A 13,067-nucleotide genomic window follows, 5' to 3' on the forward strand; every position below is an offset into this window, starting at 1 on the left:
TCTCCGTGTTATAAGCAGAATAACACACCAAACCATTTATGATATAAAACATAATTGCCATGCTTTCTGTTAGGAGATGTTAATTTAACATTTATGGATGAAGTCTCAGTTGGAATAAGTTAATACAGTAGCTTTTCCACACGTCTTCATGACAGATTAGTTTATGCTTTTTGTCCTGGTATGTTACTGTGGAAAAAATGCTTCAGGTAAAAGCAGTACTTTTATTTTGAAGTCTGGTCGTGTAATTACGAGCCCCTCCTTTAGCTGAGCTGTTGGTGCAGCTTTACAGGAGTAGGAGAGGCATGTCTGTTAATCTAATAAAGTGAAATGCTCTTCAGAGTTCTGTGACTGGTGAATGACAGGTAATTCTGTTACACTGACATTTTTATCTGGTATCGCGTGACATTAATAGAAATAAGTTTGTTCCGGCTTTGGATTAGAACGCTTGTTGATGATCGTGTAGATAGCCAAGCTAACAGTTAGCTGTTAGCCATTCGTCTTTAGGTTGTTTCTAGCTAGCATGAAAGCTAGCATTTCAGAGATTGTGCTAAAGTTTAGAGAGCTTATGAACTACTCGAGTCGGTGTTCTTTAACACGCCTACAATTAATATTAACACTGATAACTGGGACTAATACTGTGCACATAATAATAATAATAATAATAATAATAATAATAATAATAATAATAGCCAGTTGCTGTGACACCAGTGTCCAGGGGGGAAGTAACCTTAGCTACCATTATTAGCGTTAGCTTCTTGGCTAAACCTAAACTTAGCTGGCGGGTTATTCGACATTGTTTGTATTCCGTTTGTCTCAGTGAAGAGAGATTGGACAGACAGACAGCTGTATGCCTTTCCTTGACCAAATATAGCACTGAGTGTCGCTTTATAAAGAGGTGAGCTCTGGGTTTGTCAGTGTAACCTTACAACAGGGTTTACACAGCAACCTCCAGCTCTGTCGCTACTGTCCATAAATCTGATTAAGATCTGATAGAGATAAGATAAAGTCTGAACAGGCATTATAAGCTAACACATATACGCATATACTGCGTGTTTTTAAAGGAAAGTTTTTGGAAAATGTTTACTACATTTAATATGCCATTTTAGTCTAAAGGTTTGTAGATCATTTCTATCTATAATCTGCTCAGTGATCTGTTTGGTCAGAATAGAGTTTCTATTAAATATCAAGTAAGACCTGAAGTTCTTCTCGTTCCCATCCCATCTTCCTTTCACATACATAGTCTTTTTGCACTCTCATTGCATATGATTTTGATTCAATTCACAGTAGAATATTTAGAACAAAATTTGAATGAAGAAACATTGAGTGAAAAGACTCTTGTTTATAATTGGTGAATCTGTAAATATTGCTAAACAGTGTGCATTATATGTTTAAAACAAAGTAAATTTTAAAATAGCTATGAACAGTAGTTTAACATCATAAACAGAATGAGTTGCCTCTTCATAAATACTTTTTATAAAGTCTTCTCAAAATTTCTTGATTAAACAAAGTCTCTGAGCTTGTGGAAAATAATTGAATGAAACACTGTCGTATTGTCTGATGTGTCATTTTATCTCCCTGTAGTAAAGCTCCAAAGCAGCATGGTGCTAACAGAGTTATTTTTTACATATCTAACATGTTACAGCATGCTTGTATAATCGTGTAAACTATACTTCATGTTGGCCGATGTGTCCTGGCGGTATCGGTGACTTAAGTGCAGATAATTCTGAATAATGGTGCAGTCTCTCCATGAAAAAAGGCAATCATGTGAATAGGTTGCTCTCTACATATCTAAACTCTATTGCTAGTGCAGATTTGGATCTCTGGTGCTCAGTGTAATTTAATTGGATGCATAATTAATATAAAGTTTGTATCACATTTTCCCATCATGCACATCACCATCACTGCATTTTTGCATTGCATTGTTACACTACTTCCTATGAGGCATCAGTGGATTTGTAATTTATATCCTGTCAGATACCAGCCAAGTATTTAATTCATGTATGATTTCTGACAGTGGTGTTTACAATCAGATTGGTACATTTGGAAAAAAAAATAATTTGTTTGCTCTGTCTAGTCTTGCAGCAGGTGAGAGCTGGAAAGAAGGATGACAATGGCACATGTTGGGGCAGTGGTTGCTGCGATCTCTGCTGTGATGGCCATTCTGCTTCACTCCTCCATACACAAGATTGAAGAAGGCCATTTAGCAGTGTATTACAGGTAGTTGTTTAGAAATGTACATTTGTTGCATGTCTTTGAATCAGAAAATAACTGTGTAATGACTTGTTTTCTCTAGAGGTGGGGCTTTGCTCACCGGTCCTAATGGCCCAGGCTATCACATCATGCTGCCTTTCATCACCACCTACAGATCAGTGCAGGTCTGCATAACACTGCATTTTGTATAATTAAGTTCAAATATCATTTGTCATTGCATTGTCGTTTAATCATTAGCCTTGGCATTTTGCCTTTGCTGTCAAGGGTTTCTTCTTTCAGTTTGTCATTGACTGTTTACAAAGCAGAACTTGCAGATTATGTAAATAGCAATGCTGGATTTCCTCTGGTTTCTCTAGGCTTTTAGAATATTTTAATGCTCGTTTCTAATGATGTTCTCTTTGTTTTAGACGACACTTCAAACAGATGAGATAAAAAATGTGCCTTGTGGAACAAGGTAAAAGTTTAACCACTGATAAGAGTTTGTATTGAGTAATTGTTACAGAGCTATGTTCTTCATGTAAAACATGAAGGTTCTGTTTGTACAAAAATAATGATTTATAGATCTTTTTAATAATAAAATAATTTTTAATAATTAAGTCATTTTTGTTTGCAGTGGTGGAGTCATGATCTATTTTGATAGAATCGAGGTGGTCAACATGCTAGTGTCATCAGCAGGTAATGATTTATTAATTCAGATTCAGTGAAAAAGATACAGCAGAGTTAAACAAAATAAATAAATAGAAAATATCACTGACCATGACACCTGCCTTCTTTAGTGTTGGACATTGTGAGGAATTACACTGCAGATTATGACAAGACACTCATATTCAACAAAATCCACCATGAGCTAAATCAGTTCTGCAGTGTTCACACACTACAAGAAGTCTACATTGAGCTGTTTGGTAAGATGCAGTCATGTCACAGTTTATTCTGCTGATTACTTGCTGGTTAAATGTTTACGTAACTTAAACTACAAACCATGGTGTGTATATCCTGTACAAGTTAAAACTGTTTGTCGTAAGTTCATCGCACTTTCTTTGCAGCTGACCTTCAAAGATGAGTTGTGTATAGTTTGCTTTGCCATGGCGTCATGTTTGTAATCTGTTGTGGTGCAGATATAATCGATGAAAATCTTAAGACCGCTTTGCAGAAGGATCTGAATTCCATGGCTCCGGGTTTGACTATCCAGGTGTGATTTCATTACATTTCATCTGCAGCCTTTTTTTCTAGTTTGTGGTGTCTTCAACATATTATAGTACCTGTTCTGTGAGTGCGTGCGTGTGTGTGCTTGTGTGTGATCCAAGCAGCAGACCCACAAAAACCTTATAGTCAAGAAAAAGTTTATAATACACTAATCCTGACTTTGGGTCCAGTCTAAGGCATCCTTAAAGCTCTTATACCACAGAACTGATGACCTCTCAATTCTGATTGGTCAGAAGGAGTTTTATATATTTTTATTTAGTTAGTGTCTTGATTAGTTTTCTGTAACAGCATCACTGATAAAGTGCAATGTAAATCACAGCTTTATATTGACAAACCAATTGTAATGTTATTATTTCTACAGTAACAGATAACACAGGGGATTGTATAACAGAGGATTACACAATTTAAAGCTAAAAATAAGCAGATCTAAAAGCCTTGTTATATAACAACAAAAAAACATTGCCTTTGCCCTTGCAAAGCTGTGAGGAGAATTTTTTAACATTTATGGAGGATACTTCAGACAGGGTTTGAAATTTCTTAGTTATTCTTCAAGCTGCATTTATTTAGATGTTTGTGAGTGAAAGAGAGAGAGAGATATGATGAAGATGAGAGGAAGATTGTTTACATCTGACTTTCAGACATTCTGCAATATTAAACATAACATAAGCATGGCTTGACGTTCATTAGGAAGTTAGAAATTGAAAGACAAATTGTTGTGCTGTAAGAAAAATAAACCACTTCAGGGTCTGCTGTAATAGGAAAGTTGTTGATTAATTTCATATAATGTAACACACTGAAGTTTTATTTCCTATATTAGCATGACTTTCAAAGTTTAGCTGTTACAGAAACATGGCTGTGTAAAGGGGGACTAAATGTTGAAAATCGTGATAATAGTCTTCCTCAAACTGCTTCGAGTTAACCAGAAATTTCAAACAGACTTGCTTTTGTGCTTTCTGACACTGCATGACCCACTGTCATTAGATTAAGCTGCAGTAGATTGAACATTGTCATTGAAAATAGTACCAGTACTAGAACAACGAAGTGCAGTTTGGCTTCTTAGCAGTGCAGAGTGAGCAAGGTGTAGGAGGGTAAATGTGTATATGTTCAGTGAGCTGGAATACACAAATTTGCTCAATATGCATAGTCTAAATATTAGCAGGAAGAATTGCTATAAGAAAACTGAGAGATATACATGCACACATTATTAGTGCCATAGATCTGAAGCAAACTTGTATTAACTGATAGACTACTTTTGGGATAAGGGAACAATTATCAGTTACATTTTATTTTATTTCCCCAAGTGATTAAATAGTAATAAAAACTTTGGTTGGCTGATTTATGTTGAAACTGAAGGCGGTTGTACATGACCAAGTATGGCTGTTCATAATGTTGCTGGAGTGTCCAGGTTTTCAAGCTCACTGGATGTGTTTACTGTTTGTAGGCAGTCCGTGTTACCAAGCCTAAAATCCCTGAAGCAATCAGGAGAAACTTTGAGCTGATGTGAGTATCTTAACATTAAAAAATTTAATTTGATAGGCTGGATCACAAATGCTAGATCATCAAAGAAGAAAAAATATAACAGCCTTTTATTTATTTCTAAATCATAAACAATGCAAAACAATGTGCACTTTGGTAAATAAACCAAAACCTTCTTTTAAGGTTTCAGAGAAATTGGATTTATGTATAGTTTAACTTTTTGTGATTTGCACAAATTTGGACCTCTGGTGTTCAAATAGAGCAACTACATAAAGCCTCACACTGTGCGATTTTTCATAATTCTTCAAGATTTTTGTTTGTCAGACTGTACGAACATGATTCTTATGTCAGACTGTAGGATCTCAGTTGTCATCATGTCAGATTGTACGACAGTCAAGACATGACAAAATCGTACGCACACCACAAGACTTGTCCCGGGTTTTACGCCCTCAAATGTTCAGACCCGTATTCTCTCGCTAAAATGGCAGGTAGCGGCAAAAGAAAGCAATCTTGAGTGTGTTAATTTTGTTTGACAAAATAATTCTTGATGATAAAAACAGGGAAAAAAATTCCCTGATGTGATTTGAGGTTGCGGTTCAGCGCTCCTATTGTTTCTTGTTTTGATGCTCGTTTGACTCTGCCAGAACTTCATCGGCGGAAAAAACTGATCACGAGGCCGTTAATTGGCTGTTATTGACCATGTCGAAACATCGATCGATCACCCTAGGATTCTAGATCTCTTTTAGGATTTTCAGAAATTTCTCAGACGACCAAATCCTGGCCAAATTCGCACAGTGTGAGCTGGGCTTTGGATGCACGATTAATAGAATGATGATTCCCAAGATGAAAATTGCACGTTCTTGTGTCACATGGTCACATTTGTGAATCACGTGTCACAGTGCATTATTACACCGCTAGTTATGGTTATGATTTAATGATTAATTCTCAAAACACTACCCATATTGCTGTTATAAAATGTTCTACCATTGGAATCTCACGTCCCCCCCAAACTGTTGCCTTTAAACAAAGACAAGTAACACCACAGTTTTAGCAAAATCTTTCTGTGATATTTATGAACATTTGCTTTGTGTCTATAATCTTTGGTCTGTTAAAGGGAAGCAGAAAAGACCAGACTACTGATCACATCTCAGACCCAGAAAGTTGTGGAGAAAGAGGCAGAGACTGAGAGAAAGAAGGCTATCATTGGTATGGAAAACATATGAATCACCTGCTTTATGGATTTAACGACTCTTCTCTTATTCTTTGTATTTGTTTTCATCTCAGAGGCTCAAAAATTGGCTCAAGTGGCTGAGATCCATTTCAAGCAGAAAATCATGGAAAAGGAGACCGAGAAGAAGATCTCTGAAATAGAAGGCGGGAATAACAGGCTATTATAATAGACTACATAGATTTATTTTCATGTTCTTGCTTTTAGAATACTTAATATTGATGTGCCCAATCAATATTTTCATTAACAGATGCTGCATTTTTGGCCAGAGAGAAAGCTAAAGCAGATGCTGAATTCTATACAGCAGCAAAGTTTGCTGAGGCCAATAGGGTAACACAAGTTTTTTTTCCCCCCCAACTACATATATAGAAACATTTCTTTATGCTAAAGAACATTTAGTGCATGGTAGCATAGGAACAGGTTTGCTATGACCAGGTGCCTGAAGATTTATTTTTATCTACAGGTATGATGCAAATGATGCTAGGCATGCTATGAAAGTGGCTTTTGTTACAGTCTTTATGCATTTTCTGTGTTCTTTGTCTTATAGCTGAAGCTGACACCAGAGTATCTGGAGCTCATGAAATATCAGGCCATTGCTGCCAACAGCAAGATCTACTTTGGCCAGGACATTCCAAACATGTTTGTCGACAACAGTGCCTCTCCCTCAACAAAAGGGACTGACTCATCAGAACAGCTGGAGTCTTTAACCGAGGTTGAGAAACACAGGAAAGCGACTGGGCTAAAAACGGGCTCAGAGCGCCACTGAGAAGCCCACCCAGGGCTTCTCCTCTTTCACGGTCTGTCTGTGTCTCTGGGGCTGGGGTGCTTGCATGGCATGATGGCATTAATGCTTTTCTGCTGAGGGCATGAAACTAACTGTTCAGTTAGTCATTCACCTTAAGGGCACTGATCAACAAAGAGGCAGTGTTTCACTATCACAGGCCTGTGGTTCAGGGTAGGGCTCAAATGTCTTAACAAGAGCCTAAGATCTGTAAAGTGCGCTAATGAATCAGTGATGCTGCTGTGATCGCACAGCATGCGTTTCCCACCTTTACTTCTTTTTGTTTTTTTGCAGTGTGATATGTGAGAAATTTGACAATTTGTTTGTGAAACTGGAATAATAGGGCTTCATACTAATTGAAACGGGGGAAATAGATGATTATGCAGCTACAAGAGAATTTTTTTTTTTTTGGGGCAAAATTTTGGTTGTCTTTTGTAATGAAACACCGAAGTCCTAAAGCAGAGCCCCACTTAGTCTACAAAACTAGTCATACAACACCTTTTTGGTGACTATAGGCTCATATTAACCACGGCTAGGTGGCGAGTTGAAATGATTTGTACAGTTTACTATTGATTTTGTTCTGTGACTGAAATTTTTTTTTTGCATTGTTTTCACCTGTTCTGTAAATTGGGAATCCACAGATTATTGTAAACGTTTTATAGTACTTGGATTTGTTCCTGTGGAAGTTGAATTGTGGGTGATCTTTATGAAGTTTCCATTCAGTTATTTCTATTAGTATGGGCCCTGTAACCCACCATGCCATGATTTACACATCACTCTTTTAGTCTTACTTTATGTTCACAGCATGACTGATGTGTAGGATGATTAAGACCAGGAGTCCAGCAGGAACCTACAAAGGGAATTTAAATAAGGGCTTTTGTTTATGGAAAATTAAAAAAATAATGAAATTAGCAACCTAATGAAGGGCTATGAAATTAATCCTTCTGTAACGTATGAGCTGTGAATATGAGTTAAAGAACACCTTCAACTCACACTTGCTGTTATGTTTCATGTCACCACTAGGGGGAGCACATGTTCTTCACTAATAACAGACTGGAGGGAAAATGCTAATTGAGTCTGTAGTACAAAGAACACTGTTTTGGCTTTGTTAGGTTTAAATGGTTTTAGTTTTCCTATGTAAGTAGTTAGTTTGCATTTAATGAAATGACAAGCACTTACAGTGGTTATGGCTATAACATCTGAGGTGTCTAGGTGCTAATTCTCAGGAAAGAGACACACAGGTTGGGTTTACCAAAAGTATCTGCTCAAGTCATCTGTTTTCAGTAGTTTGAGGGTTTCAGGATTTTCTGCCTGCTTGATTAGTCTAACTTGCCTCAACTTTAGGACTTTTCGCTCTCTCAAAGAACTTTGCTAGGTGATCAGGCCTGTAATAGTACTTTTTTTTTTTTTTTTAAAGATTTTTTTCCCCCATTTAATCTATTTTCTCAGTTAATGTGGGCTACATCAAAGACCTGAGGATTCATCCTGTCCCTGTCATTAATTTCACTATTAGTGTTTGCTGTTAATGTGGGCTTCCTTTTCTGCTGTATAACATTTAACTATTCCCTTGTGATTTTAAAGTACATATTCTTAAAGTTTGGGAAATGGGATCATAAATATTAACAATTTTAAAGGTAAAATTGATTAAACGACATGTAATTAAATGTTTAATGAGCATAAAGAAAACAATATGCTTCTGATTCTGATTATTAGTGGTGGTTATTATTTTCAATGCTGATCATTTAGAATGGGTGAAATGAGGCTACTCTGTGAATGTGACTTTTATACATATGCATAAGTTGAATTCTTGATTTCCCAACATTTATATGCAAAATTTGTAACATTTTGACAGTTCAGTTCTCTCAAATAAAACTTTTTTTGATACCACCAATGTGTTTAATTAGTTGATTCTTGCTTTGTATCTAAACTAGTCAGCGGAAATGAAACGTGATTTTGCTCTCCCACTTTTGCAACTGATAAAGAGCTATGATACCATTTGGGCAGTATTTCTGAGAACAGCTTTGTCCCTATACTGGTGAATTCTCAAGTCTGATTGGTCAGACAGTGTTAAATTACTATAACATCAAGTCTAATGTCAACACTGCAGGGACTTTTTTTGTTGTCACTTAAACAAGCACAAAAACAACAAAAAACATAATCAAGTGTTATTGTTTGTATTTGCTTGTTACTGCCTTTATGTCTGTGTCTGCTTAGGAAATAAACTCCTTCAGCCAGTTATTTGTCTAAAGACAGGAAATGTCAATGTTTTTTAAGCTCACATGAAGCATTGACTTCTCTTCGTAGAACTTAACCAGTGGGCAGTGAGGTCATGACATAAAGAGGAAGGAAATGGTTACTTTAGTCAGCAGACAAAAAAGACTAATACTTCTCTTTATAGGAAATGAGCCTGCTTGTTAAATGTCTGCTGATCTAGTAACAAAATATTGCTCCTTTCAAAGCTGCATGTTATTGGCTGAACTAAAAAAGAGGCAAATCTGTTAACTTTTTCTGAGGAGTTAAATGTTGTACACAGCTGGAGTCATGGATCAAGCATGACTTTCTCTTAAATGCTGACTGTAGTCGAACAGATGTAGCTGAGGCCAATGAGTCAGCAAAGCTGCTCCACAGTCCACAAGTGCTGCTGACTTCACCGCCTTCTTCCTTAGTGTGGCACATTTCCTTCCTTCCTTCACCTTTTCACAGGAAAAACAAAGAGAGAGAGAGATAACCTATGAATCAAGGACAGTTGCTCTTTAATAGCAGGATAAACGTCATACGTTAACGTCAGTTTCCGGTTTTGTGATGCAATGTACAACAATCTTACTGGACTTCATTAAGAATATTATATTTGCCTTAATGTACTTTAAATATCTGCTTAATGATAAAGCAGGATGTAATATTACTCAACAAGTCTTAGGGAATGTAAATACATTTCTGTGATTCACTGACTGATTAAAGGTATTTTCAAACCTGCATCAATCTTCATCACTGTTTCAGTAGATCAACACTAAATGAACTCTCATTTGCAGCTGCTCTGCTACTGCCAAATCAGGATGTGTACTGGAACTGAAAAACTACATGATTGCATGATCTGATTGACAAATTGCTGTAGGAAAGAACAATTGCATGCAATGTTTCAAGCCATCTTAAGAGTTCATCAGGTAGTCATGGGGCGGATGCAAACTATCCTGAAGCACATCATATTGTATATAATGCTCGGATTGCCCACAATTCCAACCTTCAATGTAAGAGAGTAGCAATCTAGATCAAGAGGAATTCTGCATCACATACCTCAGATGCAGAAGAAAAAATTATGTTGCTTCACAGAATACTATATGCACTTTAAACACATACCCAGGTAATTTGCTTTGCAATAAAATATTAATAAAAGGTAAATATTTGTAAATATTATTTAAAGAATAGTATTTACAAATACCATTTAAAGAATATTCCTGGGTTTATGAGTAAGAACACAAAGTTATCATTATGTTAGCGCATCAGGCTTAGAATGGCTTAGTTATTGTCTAATTGTCTGTTATCTCGGTCATGTAATAATTTATACAAAGATTCTTTTGTGGAAAAGTTGTCTGCACATTCCATCTGGACATTGTTTGTGTCTTTGTCCATTCCTGTGGTAAAAGAAGGGAGAATCACAGATGCCATCTTATAGCTTATCTCTGTAAAGTTAACTCCTTCACCCTGCTTGAAAGCGTTTCTGTAATGTGTGTGTGTGGGTGTGTGTGGGTGTGTGTGCGCGCGCGCTTAAGCTTTTCTTAAAGCTTGTTTATCTATCTTTGCCATGAGTATCTGTTGTCTGATAACACTCATCTGATAGCGCTTCCAGAGGTCTGCTAACATAATCTTTTTAATCAAAGAATGTTCATTTTTTAAGTTGTGGAAGTTTTAAATCTCCTTAGGGTAAATTCCACAAGATTTCCCAAATGCGAAGAATAAACAAAATTAGCTAAACCGTATGGCATAGAACAAAACAAATAAAAGAGTTAGACACCACATTTGAAAAAGGGATCACAGGCTCAGGATCACTTTTTAGATTTTCTTAGAGGATGAAATCTGCTTGTAGTGTATAATTAAAAAAAATAGGATATGTATATATTATTATTATTGTTGTTATTATTATTATTATTATTATTATTATTATTATTATTATTATTATTATTATTATTGTAGAATGCCTTTCTCTGGAATAGAATCCTCTTTCTCTGGGAGAGTTGTTTATACATTCTGTTACTGAAGAACAATATTTGTTCATTTGTCTCTGGGGAGTGGACAGAATGTGGACAGAGATATATGGGAAGTTCTCGCTAGCAGCTGAAAGCTTGCCTGCAAATGACATTACAGTGAGAATACGCTGCTCCAGACAAGGCTCCAGACCTGTCAGCCATTTGCACCTGAAAAAACAGCTCCATAGTCTTGAGAGGTGTAACCCATAATATTAATTCATTCGTTTTCTTCTCTCACTTCTCCTTGTGGCCATCACAGAGTAAACCATAATAGTGTTTATTAAACAGCAAATGTGTTTGTTCTCTTCCTGATGCTTTAATTTGTTAAGTTAAATGCTGACATGAAGAATACATGGAGTGGCTGATTAATTTCCTTCAATGTCTTGTTTATTGCTCGCAAGAGGATTTATAACCCATTGATTTTTACGGCACATACACACTCAAAGACACACATCCAGACTGTTGTTTGACCCCCCACTGTGCTGTGGTTCCCTGTCTTCTTCATTTCAGGGCCTCATTAGTGTACGGTGGCAGCATGGTGGGAAACCCACAGAGATTACTGTGTGAAAATACTTTCCCCCTATGTAAGAGTTTATTTCACTTTGTTTAACCAACAGATGGGTTTTATTATATTTATTAGTCTTCAGTCATTCATTTCTTGAGTGTCTCTCAGTAAACATTAGTCAAAGTTTCACTCAGCGCAGTCATTGTTTATATCCTGATCCATCACATAGCTAAGAAACAGAATTTGTCTCACAATCACAGTTCTATATATATTTTCCACTCCACTAACATTATTCCACTAGACATTTTATGTATCTGAAGTGTTCTCTTGCTATTCTGGCATGTTTTTGATTATTATTGTACCCTGACTGTTTCACTCTCAGGCATGGCACAATGTTCTCTTGCTTTCAAATGTTAATAAATGCTCATGAATTAACCAGAATGAGTGACCCCACCTAACCATACACTTCATTTTGGTTTGTGGGTTTCTACATTTAGTGGCAGCTTGAGTAACTTTGGCGTTGTCATGAGCACAAAATGAGTCATCAGGAAATGGCATCATTTCGGGTCCTTATGTGACTTTATTCGATAAAAAAATCAGAAAAATTTTTTACACCTAAATTTTTACAATTTTGAATGCTGTTGCTGCATTTCTGCTAAGCAAGCTGTATATATATTGCATGTTAGTCCTTTAGTATCCTTATCTTTTTAATGTCCTTATTCTGTTACATTAATTGTTATATTTAAGTGCAGGGATGTGCTGTTTATTTGTATTTAAAAGCATTTGTTATACAAGGATTTGGATTTATGTTCATCGATTTGTAACTCCTGCTGGTTTATTCCTGGGAGGAATAAAAAGCAAGTACAGTGTTTTAATGATGTTTCCTGGATAAGCTTCTTTCTCACTGATGCCACAATACTGTTTTAATGTCTATTAGTTATGATATATCGCATGATAATTCTAAATGTTAGTGTGATAGGATGTTCATATTAAGAAGATAAGGCATACAGAATTTGAACATACACATGAAATTTTAGCATTTTAAAGTAAGTACAGTTCTACCTTGCAATTTTTTTTTGCAACAGCTTACTGGCAGTTTACTGTATTTAATTTACTGTAAAATATAAATAAAAAACATTTATAATCTTTCAAATCCATTAAGAACCATTTAAATGTTAATTCCTCTTTGCTGCCCTGCATGTAAAGTTTTCACACTCTTGTCCTGCTTTGCAAGCTTTGCTCAGTCTTTAGAACAGCAGAGGAACTGAAACATTGCTTGAGGCTGTGAGTCACTAAGCTTTACTGCTGCTTGAGCAACCAAGTCTCCATTCCCATGCTGCTTGTTCTTCCAGTCTGAGTCAGTCTGAGACATCCCACTGTGTGAGGCGGAGTTGAAGCTTAAGATGTACACACTGTATATAT

General features: G+C 36.2%; 1 protein-coding gene across 1 annotated transcript; it reads left to right on the forward strand.

The window, feature by feature from the left end:
* Window positions 1-240: 240 nt before the first annotated feature.
* Window positions 241-8,786, forward strand: erlin1 (ER lipid raft associated 1). Its single transcript, XM_060872675.1, has 12 exons — window positions 241-362; window positions 2,075-2,217; window positions 2,294-2,375; window positions 2,619-2,665; window positions 2,825-2,886; window positions 2,988-3,113; window positions 3,327-3,400; window positions 4,856-4,914; window positions 6,005-6,096; window positions 6,175-6,264; window positions 6,369-6,448; window positions 6,666-8,786. Exons 2-12 carry the CDS (start codon window positions 2,105-2,107, stop codon window positions 6,882-6,884), a joined length of 1,044 nt encoding a protein of 347 aa, XP_060728658.1. The 5' UTR covers window positions 241-362; window positions 2,075-2,104; the 3' UTR covers window positions 6,885-8,786.
* Window positions 8,787-13,067: the final 4,281 nt, after the last annotated feature.

The sequence above is a fragment of the Tachysurus vachellii genome, chromosome 6 (assembly GCF_030014155.1).
Source record: "Tachysurus vachellii isolate PV-2020 chromosome 6, HZAU_Pvac_v1, whole genome shotgun sequence".
NCBI classification, from domain to species: Eukaryota; Metazoa; Chordata; class Actinopteri; order Siluriformes; family Bagridae; genus Tachysurus; species Tachysurus vachellii.